General features: G+C 40.5%; 3 protein-coding genes across 4 annotated transcripts; 2 read left to right on the top strand and 1 right to left on the bottom strand.

Annotated features, from left to right (window-relative positions):
- The first annotated feature begins 3,914 nt into the window (after positions 1-3,914).
- On the top strand, positions 3,915-6,344 carry LOC125006620 (cytokine-inducible SH2-containing protein-like). The gene is made up of 3 exons (XM_047582842.1): positions 3,915-4,658; positions 5,075-5,238; positions 5,422-6,344. Exons 1-3 carry the CDS (start codon positions 4,639-4,641, stop codon positions 5,916-5,918), a joined length of 681 nt encoding a protein of 226 aa, XP_047438798.1. The 5' UTR covers positions 3,915-4,638; the 3' UTR covers positions 5,919-6,344.
- Positions 6,294-13,832, bottom strand: hemk1 (HemK methyltransferase family member 1). The gene is made up of 11 exons (XM_047582840.1): positions 13,541-13,832; positions 11,386-11,559; positions 11,201-11,292; positions 11,023-11,116; positions 10,800-10,937; positions 9,335-9,399; positions 9,158-9,207; positions 8,957-9,062; positions 7,642-7,737; positions 7,259-7,369; positions 6,294-7,076 (listed from the first exon to the last, which is right to left on the bottom strand). The coding sequence occupies exons 1-11, from the start codon at positions 13,601-13,603 to the stop codon at positions 7,010-7,012; spliced, it is 1,056 nt and encodes a 351-aa protein (XP_047438796.1). The 5' UTR covers positions 13,604-13,832; the 3' UTR covers positions 6,294-7,009.
- Positions 13,833-14,149: 317 nt separating this feature from the next.
- On the top strand, positions 14,150-19,381 carry nprl2 (NPR2 like, GATOR1 complex subunit). 2 transcript variants are annotated; one of them, XM_047582838.1, is made up of 11 exons: positions 14,150-14,578; positions 15,900-15,991; positions 16,095-16,263; positions 16,362-16,470; positions 17,070-17,206; positions 17,522-17,619; positions 17,817-17,853; positions 18,424-18,517; positions 18,600-18,717; positions 18,826-18,968; positions 19,055-19,381. In XM_047582838.1, the coding sequence occupies exons 1-11, from the start codon at positions 14,507-14,509 to the stop codon at positions 19,120-19,122; spliced, it is 1,137 nt and encodes a 378-aa protein (XP_047438794.1). In that variant the 5' UTR covers positions 14,150-14,506; the 3' UTR covers positions 19,123-19,381. The 2 variants fall into 2 exon arrangements, with proteins under 2 accessions (XP_047438794.1, XP_047438795.1); XM_047582839.1 differs by lacking the exon at positions 15,900-15,991.
- Positions 19,382-19,465: the final 84 nt, after the last annotated feature.

Here is a 19,465-nt window from a genome sequence, read left to right as displayed (position 1 = left end):
CCCACTTTCTACGGAGTCCAAAATCTGCCTCAAACATTTTAAAGCGATTAAGGATTCCATTTAAAAAACAAAAAAAACAAAACATTATTCACACATTCTCATGATGATGTAGGTTGAACGTCTCAGAAAAAAAAACAAAAAACACTTAATTTCCTTTCAGTACCTTCGCAAACATAGCCACGGTTCTAATAAACTCCACCTCAGGCAGTCGAATGACACAGAACCTTGGAAACACCCCAGAACGGTTTCTGATGAAACCGGAAAGATTACTATCTGAAAAAAATTGTAACTACTTTCAATTGAGAAATTGTGTATGCAAATGCACGACGCTCAACAGCAGCAATGGCTGTAGGTCCTGAACACACCACAGTTCGGAAACTGTCATCTAGAGGCCACTGGGGCCAACATTTTAGCAGACTGACGAGGTTAATGCAGGAAATGCAGCGTCATAATGACAGGATGTGGTTGTTGGGGATGACAAATAAAAATTCAGACCAATTATAAAATTACTAATAAAACTCTCTACAATGAACTTCCAGCATAATAACTTTTCAGCCACTTCTGGCATTTCTGAAAATATCCACCCACAAGGGCGTGACTATCACTACTACCCCATGCTCTTTTCTTGTTAATACAGTAAACAGCTATCAGTCAAACAAACACAGTGTTTGTGTTATTCCCCTCATTGCCACAAGAGTGTGACAAAAGTGGAACAGAGTAGCTTTAACTGGAAATGTTGAACTCTGACCTGGTGGTGTCAGGACAAAAGAAGTTAAGCAAGCACGCTTACTACGATTCAGCCCGAAAGTGCCTTGAATGAAGCCAAAGTACAGAGCAACGCAATAACCGGGGAGACATTTCACTCAAAATCACAAGAGTTAATCTTGTGCTGAAAACACAGCTGTGCGGACTGAAGTGGTGTACTGAATGATTACACCACTGACCAACACTGCTATCATGTTGAGCCTGCAACAAACTAGTCACACAAATCAATTTGACTGTAAAACTACATATTTGAGTTCTTCAGCCTGACCACCTCCATCTGTAAAAAAAAATAAAAAATAAAAAAATGACTACCTGAAAAACCATTTCACAGAAGTCATACAGGCCAAAAACACGTTCTCATGTGGAGGGCAGCCACAGTCCGCAATTTTTTCCAGGCCTGTGGACAAAGCTCTGCGGATGAACAAGGTTTTTCTCTTTTCTAACGCGCAACAGCTGAATTTATTTTGTCGATTCCAAGCACTAAAATCTTTCTCAGAATCTTCTTGAAACTCCTTTTTTTCCCTCTCCGCATTGGATGAGGAAAACAGTTATTCATTGTGACTCAGACATCACTCCACTGCAAATTCTTAGAAAGCTCTGGATGTGTCCACGCAGTAAAACTTAAGAATATGCGGCTGGTGTGTGGCGTCGAATTGAGGAGGGGGAGACAACCATAATTGTCTGCTAAGTAGAAATGACCTAATCAGCCACAGCTGTAAACCATTAAAAACACTGGGCCGGAGCAGTGGTGCGAAAACGTGGTGAGACATTGGAGAGCAGGAGAATAAAATGTGAAAGATTTGGTTTGGGGTGTGTGTTGATCCAAAGTTGCAGTGTGATTGTCATTTACTGGCATACTTGTACTTTTATATTGGAAAAATATGGTGATGCGGACATGGTGTGGGCATTGCTTTTTAAATGATTGTTTAAGCCGAAGAAATTAAAGTGGAGCAATGACGTCAATGTCAATTTATTTATAAAGCAGATTTAAAAACAACAAAAGTTGGCCAAAGCGCTAAACAGAGGAGTCAAGGCATGTAGCAATAAATAAAACATTCACACACACATAAAATAAAAAGAACAAAACAGTTTAAAAAAAAAAAGCAGCCCTCAAACCAAATCAAATGCCGAAGACTAAAACTCTGTTTGAAGAAAGGATTTAAAAACAGGCGGTGTCCCTGCCTGCCTAGTATGCATAGGTAAACCGCTACAGAGCTGGATAACGATATTATTTTGTCTATAGACGTAACCGTGTTGGGAGCAGATTTTGCATTGAAATGTGCAGCCATCAGCAACTTTACGATATCATTATCAAAACTGAAAAGAGCACAAACACGCAGATTTACTGGAGTCCTCATAAATTAGGCACACAAATGAGATAAAGAGGTATAAAGCCCACTTCCTTTCCATTTCTGGATCTGTGACCGCTAATCATAAAACAGATTTAAACTGAGAGCTGTTGTGCCTCTATCACAGCTCTCAGTTTAAATTTGTTTTGTGATTTTACAGATTTCACAGCAGCCTGTGCCAAGACATATTTACAGGGAGCACCCTGAACTCTTTATTCATAAACATGTGATGCGAGGATAAAGATGGCACACTTGATTTGTGTTCATCTTTTTCATGCTAGTATACGGGACACATTCCCAAACGAAGGTCTCAAGTCTGAAGTGGAGCTGAAATTGTTAGTCCTAAACAACTATTTAATGGTTGGAAAATTAACCGACAACTATTCTGTCAGGCAGTTTATCAAGTAAATTGTTTAAGAAATAAACGTTTCTGAATTACAGATATGTGCAGATAAGACAGCATTTTCGACTGGGCGGTTATTTATTTTATTTCTGCTGACACTCGTGAGACTAAAATTATTCCACGAATAAGGAAAGTAAGTGCGCTCCACGAACAGAAGCTGCACACAAACACAGCAGCCGCAGACTCCAGCGTGAACATGTGCGCACAAAACCTCTTCCCATTATTTCATGTTTTTCATTCCAGTGTTGTGTGTGTGTGTGACTGCAGGAAGATCATGTTCAACCCTTCTTTTACAATGTGAAGCTTTACACTTTCATTTTAAATTCTTCGCTTCTTCCACCTAATCCTGACTCACACTTACCCCACTTGTTAAACGAGTTCAGGCCTGGACTGGAGAAGAAATAACAATCTGTAAACAGTGCAGTCACAGAAGCCATTCAAATGGGCTCAGGCTACCTGGTTAAAAGCGACAAATATTATAAAGCACGTTTTCACAAACACAATTAATTGAGACAGTATTTTTCTTCATGAGCCCCCCCCCTCAAACAAAAAAAAAAACCCCCAAAACATATTTGCTCAGTGGCATCCAGCTGGCATAAAGTCCACAAGACTTCTTAGAAAAAAGAAAAAAAAGCCTATTTCAGGATTTCTAAGAAAAAGTTGAGATTCAGCTTCTTGGGATCAGGAGATTCCCCTGAATATCATGAAGGATGCAGCGTGCTTTTGATATTGCCTTTTGTTTCTAATCTATGCCTCAGACTGTGGTTGGGAGAAATGTTTTTGCAAACATTTGCCCCGAACAGGACGTGCCTGAGATTTACAACACTACCATGAAAATCCAGCATCAGAAGCCTATCACGCTCAACGGCTCCTGTTTGTCCTCATTCAAGTAAACTAAGCAAGATCAATACCTCAACGCCTGTGAGAGAGAGAGACAGGTCCATGTGGAGGCAGGGACCTATATCCTAGATAGATTCCCTAGAAATGAAATGTCGAGCCAGGCAAAATGAGCAGGGATATGGCTGCAGTGCGCTCTCAGCGAGCCGCCCCAGCACCAGACTAAACTATAGGAAACTATGTGGTCAAACAAATCGACCATAATACATTACAAAAAAGAGGGTTAAAAAGTAACAGAGGGGCATTTTCTCTGCCCGAGAAACCCTAAAGTCTTTTAGTTTTTTGTTTATTGTCACAATAACAAGTTGTTCTCTCGATCATAATTACTCTAACCTCCGAGAAAACCTCTCGCCGTGGAAACGGAAACCTATATTACTGGAAACAGCCTGCGCGCATTCCTATTATCTTTAATGTTGAGGCGGTGAATTCCCAGAATGAAGCCTCTGTCAGGGCGGCCCGGCGGGGCGGAGTCAGGCCCTGCAATTATTCCTGGAAAACGGATAGGCAGAATCTGCGGCGCGGTTCCTGGGAGCGAGTGAGTGCGCGGCTGAGCGAAGGTAGCAGGCGCAGGGTGAAACCGGGGGGAAAGAGACGCGCCGCAACAAACGACACCGGACTACAAAAAAAAAAAGAAAAGAAGAAAAAAAAAGTACTCAGCCTCCGCGCACATTATCCCGAAATTCAGATGTAATAGAAAAACAAAAAGCGAACCCCCCCCCCACCCCCCTGCGCCTGAACACGGAACGCTTTTCTGCAGGGGAGGGGTTGGTGGCGCTGATTGGGAGTTGGTGCGGCCGGTGTGACGTCAGAGCCGCCGGTGCTGCGAGGAGTTCTCAGAATAGACTTCTAGGAAACGGTAAATTTTAAAAGCCAAGCCTTTACACTCTGTCCTTCACACAATTTGGACCTCGTCCTGGCGACAACACACTCCAGCCCGCTGCCGCAGAAGTCCGCAAGGTCTCCCGTCTAAGCAGGCTTTTAATGACAACCACTATTTTATTCTAAACTGCAGTTTGTTTGGGTCTGTGGAGCTCTTCCTGTCTTATATCGCTTACAATCGTCCTATTTATATCAAACCAATGTCACGGATTGTTTTTTAGGCCGATTTTTTTTTTTTTTATTATTATTATTACTCGGACACAATCACAGTCTCCAGGTTTTCGTTATTTTTCTCTAAAAGTGAGATTTAACTGGATTGTAAACCCGGAGGATTGAAGAAATACCATGATTCTTTGTGTGCCTGGGTGAGTTGACTTTGTTTCTCTGTTTTCTCCTTGTGTGTCTGCGTTGAATTCTATAACACAATCAGTCTATTTGCACAAGTAACGCACTATTAATTAGTGTAAGTTACATGTAAATAAACAGCATGAATTATGAAATATTCTGGTGAAACCAACAAGTTGCCTCTTAAATGCAACTCTGTTTCAATAGCTAATAATATAAAAATATTCACTTATTATATAGAAGAGCCCTGGTTTTATATAACCAGCAAAGGCTGTAAACTCAGTTACAGATACACAATATAAAAACATGTGACAAAATCAAACCAAAAAGTGATTGTAAGTCAAGAGAAAGAAAAATATACACAACAAATAAGACATATTTTCCACTGATGTATCCATTTATGCCACTGACACCAAATCTTCCATATCATTTGCAGACCCAGAGCTCTCCCGCCTGCAGCTCCGTCCACTGAAGCCCCACGGGGTATGCAGGGACGACCTGTACTTTTCAGCCCCTGCCCTCCAAGACAACCTCAGCGCCGGGATACTACAATAGATATAGAGACAATCCTCTGCAACTTCCGCTATCTCGAACAAGCAGGTAAGAAAATAGCTTGCAGTCAGTGAACGTGACCTATAAAATACTCCACCTTGTTACGCGATTGTTTGGCACATTCCAGAGAGCTGTCTAAAATAACTGGAGAATCTGTCACTAAATAAATACATGCAGAGCAGAGGCTGTTCTCAGTGACTAATATTTACCAATCTGTGTGTGTGTGTGTAGGATGGTACTGGGGAGATGTGACTGCAGCTGTGGCCCACGCCGCACTTAAAGAGGCACCTGAAGGAGCCTTTTTGGTACGAGACAGCAGCCACCCTATGTACATGCTGACCCTCTCGGTCAAGACTGCCCGCGGTCCGACAAGTATACGGATCCAATACAAGGACTCGAGGTTCTCGCTTGATTCCAGCTCCCCTGCCCGACCCACCCTGTCGTCTTTCTCCAACGTCCCCGGTCTGGTGCAGCACTACATGGGACAGGAGAAGGAAACGGAGGAGAAGAAAGTGGTGGAGGAGGCTCCTTCAAAACAGTCTCAGCAGGTCATTCACGAGTCGTCTATGGTACTAAAACTGAAGTGGGCAGCATACAAACCCCAGGAGTTCCCCTCCCTGCAGCACCTTGCACGCCTCTGCATAAACAGACACACCGACAGACTTGACCAGCTACCACTCCCGTTCCCTCTAATTCGCTACGTGGTGAGCTACCCCTTCAAGGTATGAGAGTTCAATCGGATCCGTTTTTTCGTGGATGTATCTCAGCTCAAAGGAAAGACTGAAAAAAAAGGAAAGAAATGTCCTTTGTGCCTGTAAAGGACATAGCTGCTGCAACAGTTGGAGGCCAGTCACAAAAATACTGGACGCAGGGTCATGTTGTTGTTGACAAAATATGTACAAATTCAGTGAGTACTGGTGTGTCTGGTTCCAGACTTAATTTGTCAAGGACTGGGTGGCGAAACGCCCCAGAAAAAGGCGACCTGTGAGCAAAAACACAGTACTGTAATCTACGAATATTTTATGATGGATGTGGAACTTGCCCATATCCGTTTTGCCACCATCAGCTCTGGATATATACGCTGTTCCCAAGAAGTACACTGATTCCATTTTACACCATTTTATTTTTCTCAATAAAGCATTTTTTGTACCTTTTACATGTGTACAGTTTTCTATTAAAATAACCAACTGGAATCTAATTTGCCATCTTTTTTTATATTGTTTTCTTGCTCATATATGTTTCTCAAAATGTCCGTTATTACTCAGAGGAGTAATACACTGTCATCATCATCAGCACATGATGACCGCTCTTGTGACACTTGTTACGTAATATTTTCTTCTTAAATCACCTTTGAAACACAAGGACTTGATGGCCTTTGAGCCTTTCAGTGTGTGTGAGGGAGATTGTGCGAGGAAGTAAAGGCCACATTGTGTGTGTGTGCGCTTTTGCTCAACAATGCGCACTGCCTGCATCTGAGTCAGCGAGTGGACAAGCGAAAGGGAGGACCGTTCATCAGTGGATTCACAGAACTACTGAACGCTTCCTGGGAGGAGGGTGATTTTCTGAGAGGGAGGGTTCTAAGAAAAGCTGCAGTAATTACCTTCAAATCTGAGCCTGCTTTTGTGCCATCGCACACACGTTTTTATTGTAACGCAGGACGTGATAACACAAGTGTCACCAGACTAGGCGCGACAGCATGGAAATCATTTGATGCAACGTGTGAACTTTGTGTGATCAAATGAGGGTGTACTTGGGTGCTCAGCGGGGGTAGGGGAGCTGAGGCTGCGGCGGCCCGAGCTAAAGCCCGTGTAATAGGATCTCAGCTTCTTAATGCAGATCCAGCTTGTGGTCCTTGTTTGATTTTCTGCAGGATGCAGAATCTTGGTCTAAGAAACAAAAACAAGACAGTGTCGCAGATGCTGAAGTCGTGCTTTAAACAGAAAAAAGTGCTTTTTTTTTAACAAAAATATTTTTTAAATCAAAACATAAGGGAGCAATATAAAAACAACTTCTGCGTGAAACCACACTAAATCATTATGACAGATGTAAAGAGGCTTTCTGCGCAGACCTGCCGTTGATGTCGTGTCTGGTCTCCACGTACTGCAGCGCGTCCACATTCACCTCCACCCACCGTCCAATGAGCGGGGGGTGCCTGGGGTCCACCTCCAAGTAAAGGCGGCTATTTTTCACCAAAAAAAGAACACAAATTAAAATTGAATTATCAAAAGGACAAGGACTATCATAAGTAATCTCGAGATGAGAGCAGTGACACAAGTCGGGGACTGTACTCGCTGGAAGTCTCTTCGAAAGCTTAACTCATTAAAGAGAGGCAACACGATACATGTGTTTTTCAGAACATGCTGTTCTTGTGACCAGTCGCCACTGGCTGTTAGGAATTAAACCCAGGTGGGTTTGTGTCTCCGTGTGTGTCGGGCAGTGGGGCTTCCTTACCCTTCGTTTGACAGAACGTGTGGAGCCAGAGTCAAAATCTGTTTGATCACTTTTAGGCCGTCTTCACCTCCATCTAAAGCAGCGTGGTCTTCAAATCTGGGATCAGCACATGTTACCAACGTGAAATGTCAAAGGGTATGAACTGGTACAAATGAATCTTAACATTTGATCCTTTTACAAAGATTTAACTTTTTTGCTTTGACTACCCTGAAGCAAACATCAGATGTAGTATGTACAATTTTGATTTTTTTACGAACTAAAAATAAAATGTGTAATTTAACTAAACACATTAGCCTTGCTGAAACTAAAAGAACTGACAGAACTATATCACTGTTATCTTATTTTATTTTTCTTAAGTTCATAGAAATGGATCATGACAAAGAAACCATTACAAAACTACATCTACGAAACACAGAACTGTACACAGCTGAGAACAAGGGTGCAAATTCAGGCTGATGCTAACATGTGAGCTAATCGTGGTGTGCCCCGGCCAGAGAAAATTAGATTCTCCTCTTTGCAATATATTCATTGAAACACGCGGATAAAGACAGTTATAAAGAATTAAATTTAGACTTTCTAAATTAGTTACTACTTGCTGAGTCAGGCTTAGCAGAGGAGCAGACCCGTTTTAGCTCTAACTGTGACTGAATGTAGCTCGAGCTGGTGCAAAGTCCTGCTAGCTGCAGCTCACCTTTGCTAAACCTTGTTAGTTTTTCTCCCTTAATTGAAACTCTTTGCTATTGATAACCTAATTTAATTTGATTCACTAAAGGCAGTGACTGGGAATTAAATTGAGCCAAATTAGTTACTGTTAGGTAGCTAGCCTCGCTTTGCCAAATAACAGTTACCATCATTTCAGCTTTGCCAGTAATTTCATAATTTAGCTAATCAAATTACCTGTGAAAGGCATGTAATAAGCTTTACGTTTATTTATATATTTTAATTTTAAGTTATTTGATAGTAAAATCATGATGTAAGTCTCGTGATATCAAGTCAGTATTTGTTCCTGTCTGCTTTACACTTAACCTAGCAAACATTTTTTAATTGAATTTCTCTATAACTATCACTCATCTTTATAACTTAATAACCGTCACATATACAGTTCATGAACACTGGAGGACATCTGAAACACTTGAGAAGCACACTGAGATTTGTACCCATGTGTTATCATAGCCTACTGTCTGATAATATGTAACTCTAACAGTTTACCATAGGGTGTTAAACATTTAATAGGTGTTTGATACCATCAATGAATGTTAACTGTGGACAAGGAAATAAAAGTAATTTTAGAAAATGCTCAAAGTATTTTAGTTACCTAAAAATTTCAGGTTCCAGTGAGGCCATATCCTCCGAATACAGGTATGGAGGGTTACTGACCAAAACTGATACAGATCTGCAGAGCTTCAACACAGTTTCTGCATCTAAAAAAAAACAAAAAAAACACACAAAACATTTTTACCAGCATGGTGTTCACATTATTTAGTTTAAACATAATATATGAACTGATTTCACTTACCTTTCATTATATCCATATGATAAACCTGCAATCTGTCCCAAAGCTGCAATCTGCATAGAAAAAAACTCATATAAAACTGCATAACCCAATAAAAAAGTAAGTATTTAACTAGAATAGAAGTAAATCAGTAGTCAAGGACAGTTACAACTTGTTTTTTATTTGCTCTGGTGCAATTACCTTAACGCATTATCTCTTGTTAAATCCACTGCGTCCTGGCTTTGATCCAAGGCAAAGGCTTTAAGCTAAAGGAATACAGTCATCATAAACGTTACTGATTGGATAGAACTAGCTCAGGTTTCAAGTTTTCTGTTCTGCATTTGACTGCTTGAAGAGATTAAGATTTATTTACATAATATTTTTAACAGAATACACTGGTGCAATTATTATTGCTCTTAATTTACATGCAGATGTTTTGAACTATTGCTCTAATTTAATCATTTATTCTTATTCTTATCTAAAAAATATGAAAAAAGAGAATGTGATGAATTTACATTCAGACATTTATAACTGTGACCTGCCAGTAAAAAAAAAATATTTATAAATATTATTTAGCTTTCTAATCAGTGGCTAATCATTGCAGCACTTAGAAAAAGATAATAGAATAAAAATAATAAAAACTAAGGGTCCTCGGTCATGCTAAATGTCAAACTTTTCACAGTCCGTAAGCATGTCTTGGGGAGTATGACTGTGAAAAAACAAGTTGTATAAAAACTGTGTGTATGTGTCGTTAGAGAGACAACAGATGTAGCTGCGGGTGTAAGTGTGGAGTTATAAAGAAGTCAGCCTGCGAGTCCTCTGCTACTAGCATAACAAGCTATAACCAAAGCACACAGTCTAAACTGAGAGTGGTCATGTTACATCATGGTCATGCAGGTAGCAGGTTTTAAAACAATCCATCAAGAGTCTGACAGGAGAGCACAGCAAACATGGCAAAATAGTTTCTTAATGTCAACGCTGCAAAAATACTCACAAAAGCAAAGCTAACACGTCAACGTCTAGCAGATATCTTATTCATGCTCAGTACGTCTACATGCAACAATTGTACTCCAATACTATTAGAATTAAAAAAATATTACAGACTCAGTACAGGCCATGTAAAGAGTCTATTCTTTTAGGATATTCTGAATTAGTTTTTTTAGAAGGTAGTATTTTGTAATCAGGACAGTGATTAGGAGGATTCTTTGGGCAAGCATACTGCGCTTGAGAAAAATGTGTCATCTCCGTGCGCTGTTCTCAGACAGTTTATAAGGTTTGAAAAGCTGTGTACATGTATGGTAAGTAGAAAAGCACAGACCTTAGTCATGAATATCTAAAGCACAAAAATTACACACATGCTTTTTCTGGAAGGGGGTTGACGGAACGAAGGAGGGAGAATAGATGTTTCTAGAAATTCCTGCTTTGTGTCAACAGAAATATTAATAAAATACATTTTCATTAGCTTTGAATAGGAACAAAAAAATTAATACTTTATACATGTAAACATAGTGTTCAATATCTCACTTCAACATGCTAACATTTGCCTATACGTTATTAGTTTCGGACGAACCATCGGTTGTTTTAACTCATCCTTAGGGAAAAGTGGATGTCTGTACCAAGATTCATGACGTCAGTCACTGACAAATAAAAAAAAAAAAATCTTTACCTGAGGTAGACTCTTCAATAGACTTAGAGAAATTGCACCAGACCCACAACCCACTTCCAGGCAACTCTGCTCAGTGTCTTCACCCACTCCAGTCCCAGCCATCATCTGCAGGTCGTTGACCATAAGTTCCACCAACTCCTGCACCAACAAAAAGAAAAAAGCATGTTTCTGGTTATGTGTAGATTAATGGGCTTTCACTGTGCACATGTGCAGGCTCTCCAACCTCTGTTTCAGGTCTTGGTATGAAGACAGGAGGCCTCATCTTCAGCGTCAGGTCTCTGAAGTCCCACTCCTCAATCACATACTGCACCGGCATCCTGCAATAAATATATGTGAGATAAATAAAGGATAATTCAAGCATTATCTTGTGTTGTTATGCGGACATTAATGTAGAAACTTGCCTAGAGAGACGTCTAGTGCAGAGCTTCCACACCTGCTCTATTTTCTCTCGGCAGAGAAACTGTGTTAACTTCTCTTGCTCAAGACTCTCTATCTGGACAAAGAAGTTGCATGCAAGAGGAAGAGATGATGTTAATTTAAGATATTGAGACACAATGTAGGAGGATCTCTGCAAACTTCAACTCACAGTTTTAGCTCCAAGCAGATGAGCGATGATGTACTGACTAGACTGATGAGGCTCTGTCACACCTCTCTGCTCAAAGTGCTTCTTCCATATGTCCACGGCCTGAAGGGCTGTGATTCTGCCTGCAGGGAAGGCTGGAGCACTGCAGGTACGCACCGTGTGGGAGTTCCAAATTCCCTAAAGGGGTTTTATTAAAGAACATTTCTACACAGTTAAAGTATGTTTTTTTCTCTATTGTGACTTCTTCAGGAGAACCTCTGCGGTCATTGCACAACACTTAACTCTATTTCAAATCAACCCTCACACCCCACTGACTGAGGTTAAGTCTGAAATAGAACCTGAGACACTGATTGAGCACCACAGCACCACACACATGTTGTAACTACAATTCACAAGCATCTGTCACCTCCTCATAGTGATAATTAATAATCTGTACACAAGAGAGGTGTTTCATGTGAAGAGAAAACAAAGACTGGAACGTTATTTTTATTTATTTTTTTAAGACCCAACCAGATATTTGTGCTTATTTAATATTAGTATTTATTTGACATAGCAAAAATAGTTTTATTCACCTATGATATGAATTTTGAATGTACCAGCATGCCGGTGTATTTGATTAGCTACACAGCGTTCGCCGCCAGACATTGTTTCAGACCGGACCATTCTTCACTTCTAATCAGGCATGGTGAGACTGCCTCACTGCCAGACGTGGTGAAGATTGAAAGCTCCATGAAGCAGCAGAAGAAAAACAAGGTGCAGTGTCCTTTTTTTTTTTTTTTAAGGCGACCAGACACTGCACTGTTGGACAGGTTTGAAAGGTGATGACAATTTTAAGGGCCCACAGCCCATGAGAGCCCACACTCAGCCCCCAGTAGCATCTATGACTAAATTACTATACATAAACTTAATTAATATATATTCATACTAATGAATATGAGCTAAAACAAAGCCACACAGTCACACAATATTTTAATTTTAATAATTTCTCCCTTGGCCCCTTATGAAAAATGGTTTGGTCCACGGTTCATCCTTCCTCTTGTGAATTAACTGAGTAGTGGTCTGTATATTTCCCATATTATCTCTCATAGCATAAGCACCCACTCGGTTACAGGCTGCATTGAATTGTGTTATGACACATTCAAGTTCTACAAAGTCAGTCAGTTACTTTTACAATTACTGTCACGCTATGTTAAAATGTAGCCTTATAAAACTTTAAAGTTAAATAAAGTAAAAAGACAATTTAGAATTTTGCAACTGTAATTGTCCTTGTTTCTTCATTTCGTCTTGATAACATTTATTTTTCTTCTTTTTTATTTTTTTATCTTGACCTGTAAATGTGCCTTTATTTCCAAATCAGCAGGCAGGGCTAACATGAAGCCATGTAAACCTATTTTACTACTAGTGTGGGATTGGTCTACAATGTTTACTCATCATCACACTAAAATAGTCCATCCTTAGTCAATCTACTGCTTCAATTCCTCTCTCAAACAGAAGACAATGTTGTGAACTCGTGATTATGCATGGAAAAAAACGTGATGTAAGGTGATACCTTCAGAATTTTGGTCATTTAATTTTTGGTCATACCGCCGAGCCCTCGTTAATAGTTAACTAAAACAAGGCGGAAAAGCGTTTTATTGAACTGATATGAAATACAAATATAAATGAACAGCCTTTGAACTGCTAATAGTTAAATAGATCAACACAACAAACAATGAGGCAAATTGGCTTCACAAAGTGTTGTGTTTTTATAGTAAAACCTATCCTGAAAAATCATTTCACACTGTAAAAAAATAAAACTACAAAAGATGAATTATAAACAGTGTAACAGCTGGCAGCGTGTGTATAGCTAAAACTGAACTGAATTAAACAGAACAGAGAAAGAAGGTAATAAATACAGAATAAATACAGAAATCTTAGGAAATCTGTATTTTATCCAGCGCATCCCCCCTTTCCCAGACCCTTAGTCATACACAACACATTAAAAAAGCACCATGAAAGCTTAGATTTGCACCAGCTTAGTAAAATGCATTGTCTAACTGCTGCACACACAAACAAGTTGGTACCTGCCTTCAAAAAAAGAGAAAAAGTGTCGACTGTGATAATATTGTTCAAAATTGTTGGCAGCACATCCTCAAGACAAATATTAACCTATAGTCACCTTTGGTCCACCACTCCTGCAGCCAAAACATCTGTAGCTTGCACCCAGCGGTCTTCTCCACATGGTTAACAAAAACACGTCTTTGCATCACTTTTCCTTTAGCTTTACAAAAACACAGATTGTGTGGACCGCATTATGGCAGCAGTCTGTTACGTGAAAATATGCCTACACACATTCTAAGCCACTTTAATCACCCTGGGTGACGTTCACATTACATTTTCTGTAGTCGTACAGCTTGCTAGCTGACCCGGTCGCTGACTTTCCTTACACATGGCGCAGTACAAACCGTTTTGAAATCGCAAATCGTCTACACATGCGTCTGAGTCTGCGCAACAGGGAACCTCGTGAACTGTGTTGCATTTAGGCGCTGTGGAAGATATGCCACTTTCCAGAACGTTACCAAAAAAATGTCAAACGTTGCATGAAAACAGGACACATTTTACTTTATATTTTACTTTACAATAGGGGTTTTGCGACTTCTCATTCCTAGAATTTTTTAATACGTGATTTAATATACCTTGTAATGGATTCAGTGTTACAACTTTCTCTAGCTAACGTAGCATACATCTGAAAGCGCTCAAAATGCGAGTGTGCTGTAAGTCACGGGGTGTCCATGAAGGCAATCGCCTTGTTGTTCCCCTGTCCAGTGTGATCATGGATGTTGTACAGTCGAGTTGTTGAACAGTTTGATGTAAGGGGGACAACTCTTGTGTTTTGAAACACCAGTAACACATTTGCTAGGACGTCGACTAACGTTACGTGTCCTTAAATGTGTCTGAAAGGGAGCCGCTAGTCTCGTCGGGGCTAAAGCTGAGAGCTAGCATGTACCGTGTACCTGTGTAGCAGCTGAAGATAAACAGGGAAGACACACAGCGAGACTGTCATCTTAAACTGAGAGAGTTTGGTTTAAATTAGAGGAGCTGAGTCGGTATAAGTTTGCCCTGACAGTAACAACCATAAGTGGCCATGGCCACTCGAATAGAGTGTATATTCTTCAGCGAGTTTCATCCCACTTTGGGCCCAAAGATAACATATCAGGTAAGTGGGCAGATGTTTAGTTTGCTGAAGTGTGGACTGGCATCATAGTTCATCATTTGTTGCACCACGGTTAATTGTAGTAAACCGTGTTCTTTAGTGGTAATAAATATTATCCCTCGCAGTTGCCATTATCCCTGTCTTGGTTTCCTTATTGTGAGCACGTCTATAAAGATATTAATGTTTTAATTGTTAATGTTCTTATTAATTACAGACAATCCTGCATGTGTTTTTAGCATGCATACAATGTGTGCCATACTGACCGATCAGCCCTGACATTATGACCCCTGACAGGTGAAGCGTTATCATGGCTCCTGTCAGTGGGTGTGATGCATTCAGGGATGTCAAACTCATGTTAGTTCAGGGGCCACGTACAGAACCATTTGATCTCAAGGGGGCCAGACCTTCAAATAATGACAACTTCAAATATTTCCCTTTGTTTTAGCGCAATGAAGTACATCATGAAAGTGTTTACATATAATGAACTGCACTATTACAAAATCTTTTATGAACGACCAGATGTTTCTTAAGAAAAAGAAGTGCAATTTATGTTTCAATGTTGTGTTATGTCTGCAGCTCTTACTAAAATTGTGTGAAACGTAGGAAAAGTAGTTACTTTTAGTGGAAAATTTGGGTTAATGTCTTCAGTGTAATTTTTGCACTTTGCAAATTAATCCCGCGGGCCAGATCGGACCCTCTGGCGGGCCGCTTTTGGCCCGCGGGCCATATGTTTGACACCTTAGTGCAACGCACGAACCGTTTGTCTTCATAGCTGATGTGGTATAATCAGTAGAGATGGACATGTTGAAGGATTTGAGCCAAATCTTTGATGGCTTGACGACCAGATCAAATCCTCTCCATCTCTGGTCTGCAGTGGTAGGTGCCTGTCAGAGACATCCGAGGAAGGAAAAGCTGTGAACTGAGGACAGGCTCACTGGTGCACATGGTCTGATCCAACAGATGAGTTACTGTTGCCCATATTCATCAAAAAGTTTATCCCGGTTCTGATAGAACACAGTGCATCACAGTTTGTTTTGAATGGAGCTGTGTAGCCGCAGTCCCTGGCCTCTGCCAAAAGTAGCAATGAAAGAATGGGACCAGGTCTGATGACCTGATTTCAACTCCTGTCACATGTCACATGTCAGCTGGGAAAGATGCAAGGAACACCCCTTTCCAGGAACCTTGTTTTCCGGAAGAACATTACATCTCAATGAGATCCTCAGTGGTATTCATCTCACCAGTTGGTGGTTTTAGTGTTGAGGCTAATCTGTTTATATTAATGAGATAATCTTATAGAGTGTATTTCATTATTCTGTCCTGACAGGTCCCGGAGGAGTACATCTCACGGGAGCTCTTTGACACAGTTCAGGTTTATATTATCACTAAGCCAGAACTACAAAACAAACTAATAACAGTGTATGTTACCCAGCACCAATATCTTTTCTCACCTTTGCATAATCCATCTTATTTTTTCGTGACAGAATAATATTCACGTCTTTTTCGATGTTGCCTGTTGTAGCACGGCTATGGGGAAAAAGTTAATCGGCTGTCCTGTGTGCATTGAACATAAGAAGTACAGCCGGAACGCCCTCCTGTTTAACCTGGGCCTTGTTTGCGATGCTCAGACCAACACGTGCGCCCTCGAGCCGATTGTCAAGAAGCTCTCTGGGTATCTCACCACTCTGGAGGTAGGAAGAAATGCATCTTCACATCTGTATGTACTCGTGTTGTTTTCACTGATACTTCTTAAAAATAAGTCGCATTCCTCTGCTTTGTTGTGTCCCAGTTGGAGAGTGGCTTCATATCTAAAGAGGAGAGCAAACTGAAGCTTCTACCCATCATGTCAACGTTGTTAGAAGAACTCAATGCCACAGGAGCCTGCACTTTACCCATAGGTATTGTTATTTTTTACTTTTCTGTTTGTATTCCTGTTTATTTCTGTGGCAAAATGGCTTTCATATACACTGTCTGGCCAGAAACAAGTTGCCACCTGGATTTAACTAAGCAACTAGATACCAGCCTCCTATTGGATAATTTCTGCATGGACGATTATCTTTTAGCTGGTAACAAGTTATTTAGTGCCAACTGATGGAATGAGTAGCTTCTTATTTCTTAAACGACCATGTGGAAAGGCACAACCCCTGGTCGTAGAAAAGATGTTTGTCTGTTTGAGAAGAGTCAAATCATTGACATGCATCAAGCAGAGAAAACATGTTAGTGAAAATGTAAGAGCATTTAGACAAATACAATGCGAACCACTAAACAATGAGGTTAACCAGACAAAAAGTCCTCAGTGTGCTAGGGAGCATAAAGACTACTCTGGAGCAATGGATGGAGGTCATGTGGTCTGATGGGTCCAGATTTACCCTGTTTCAGAGTGATGGGGCATCAGGGTAAGAAGAGAGGTAGATGAAGTGATGCCCCCGTCATGCCTGAGGGGGCAGTGCTATGATCCAGCAGCTATTAAAAGAGTCTTTTTCTCTCTCCGTTCTAGATGAGTCAAACACTATCCACCTAAAGCTGATCCAACTACGAAGAGACCCCCCTATAGTCCAGGAGTACGATGTGCCCGTCTTCACGAAGTGCAAAGACCACTTCATCAAGTCTCAGTGGGATCTGACCACTCAACAGGTAGACCTCTGCTGTCAGAGACATTACCATAAGTTGAATGATAAACAGTACAGATTAGTGATTAATCCATTTTCATCAGCAATGTATGAAGTGATACAGCCACATCATTCTTTTCTATTATTTTATTAATGGAGATGCGTTATTGTAGGTTTCCATTTACAGGCGCTGTATTGTGCTATTACTGTTGGAATAAATTAACATATTTAGTGTTTCTGATGCATACCAATATACTAATGCATATCAATCAATCAATCAACCAAATTTTCAGATTATAAGAACAATTCATTCATGTTTTTTTATATATTTTTACTACAGATCCTGCCCTACATCGACGGATTGAGACATATCCAGAAAATCTCTGCTGAGGCAGATGTGGAGCTTAATCTAGTTCGTATCGCTGTGCAGAATCTCCTGTAAGTATATTTCAGTGAATAAGGTGCTGTAGTGGCAAGTATTTTCACACTGGCGGCGTCTTTGTGCACGTCAAAGTGCTTGTTTTTGAAATGTGCTCATGTCCTACAGTGCTTCATGACACCTGCCTGTGTTGCAGCGCAGTGTGCATAAGAAAGCAAAACCTTTACTTGAATCTTCTTACTCCTTTCTCCTTCAGATACTATGGGGTGGTGACCTTGGTGTCAATTTTCCAGGTACAAAAATAAACTCAAACCATACAACAAAGTGCAATCAAGCTTTAATTATACTTCTGCTGCCATCTATATAGAGTCTGTGGCCCTGTTCAGGACTTGCTTTAATATTCAGCCTGGGCCATCCGATCCAAATGCAGGTGGACAACTTTTAGTATCTGTATTCACACCTGGTATTACAATGGGACTCTTCATATGTCCTCAGCTGGCGTCCAGATCCTATCTCGGTTTTAAGCTCTGTATGCAAATAAACACCTGATATCATTTCAGACGCAGTAGAATATTATGACAGCCTCTGTCTCTGATGGATAATTACTGCTGTTTCAGAACCACAAACTAACAAATCTAGCTTCATTCAATACAGTTCAATACATTTAAAGTGTGGTGGAACAATTCATGAATGAGAAGGAAAAAATAAGTTAAAGCCGAAATATTTTTATATATAAATCATGTAATGTTGTTTGCTATTTAGTTGTTCTACGAGTATGATAACTTAATTCCTTTTTCTTGTAATATTTACATTTTATTCTTAAACCATTTTACCTGACTGTGTGTTTTTCCCCCTTTCTCTAGTATTCAAATGTGTACTGCACCACTCCCAAAGTCCAGAGCCTCATAGATGACAAGTCCATTCAGGACGAGTGCCTCAATTACGTTACTAAGAACGGTGAGTAAGGCTTGTACCTGTCGCACGCACGTTTTCCTCGTATCATGTGACGCTCACTCTTTGTTTTCCCTGCTGCTATCAGGTCAGAAACGTGCCAGCCTGAGAGATGTGTTCCAGCTGTACTGTGGCCTGAGTCCAGGCACCACTGTCCGAGACCTTTGCTCCCGCTACTCGCAACAGCTTCAAAGGGTTGACGAGAGGTCAACGTCGTTCACCTTATCAGTTCCTGAAAAGATTTTATGATTCTTGAAAAGTCAGGTCACGGTGGCCCTGGATGACACGTGTGTTTGTCCTGTGTTTTCGTTCAGGAGGCTGATCCAGTTTGGACTGATGAAGTCTCTCATTCGACGACTGCAGAAATATCCTGTGAAGGTGATACGTGACGAGAGGAGCAGGCCGCCTCGACTCTACACCGGTTGTCATAGTTACGATGAGATCTGCTGCAAAACAGGCAGGTTTTGAAGCCGTCTGATTGTCCTGTATCACCAATGGCTGAGGGTGGAAAACAAGCTGGCTAATTGTGTTTCGATTTTACAGGAATTAGTTACCAGGAGCTGGACGAACGTTTAGAAAATGATCCTAACATCGTCGTGTGCTGGAAGTGACTTGAAGCTATCAGACTGAAAGACACGGAGATGCCACAACCAAAAATGCCTTTGAGCAAGAGGAAGAGATTTCTTAAATGAAGAGCGAAAACGAGTAGTGTTTTGTAATTTTGTTAGCTGAGTATTTTTAAAATGTGATCTTCTTTTCATGAAGAAATCAACATCTGTTTGAAGGCAGTGAAGGTGAATTTTGTTAATATTGTACAGACAAAAATGCAAGATTATAACACCTAAATAAATCATTAAATGGAGCTGAAAATGTCTCTTCATATGACTTTCTGTTCAGTATCAGTGGCTTCAGCAACTCTCACCGACTCCAAATCTACTAAATGCAGAAAACCAG

Source organism: Mugil cephalus, chromosome 4 (assembly GCF_022458985.1).
Source record: "Mugil cephalus isolate CIBA_MC_2020 chromosome 4, CIBA_Mcephalus_1.1, whole genome shotgun sequence".
NCBI classification, from domain to species: Eukaryota; Metazoa; Chordata; class Actinopteri; order Mugiliformes; family Mugilidae; genus Mugil; species Mugil cephalus.
Note: the sequence above shows the minus strand (reverse complement) of the source record. Positions and strands in the feature narration are given on the sequence as shown.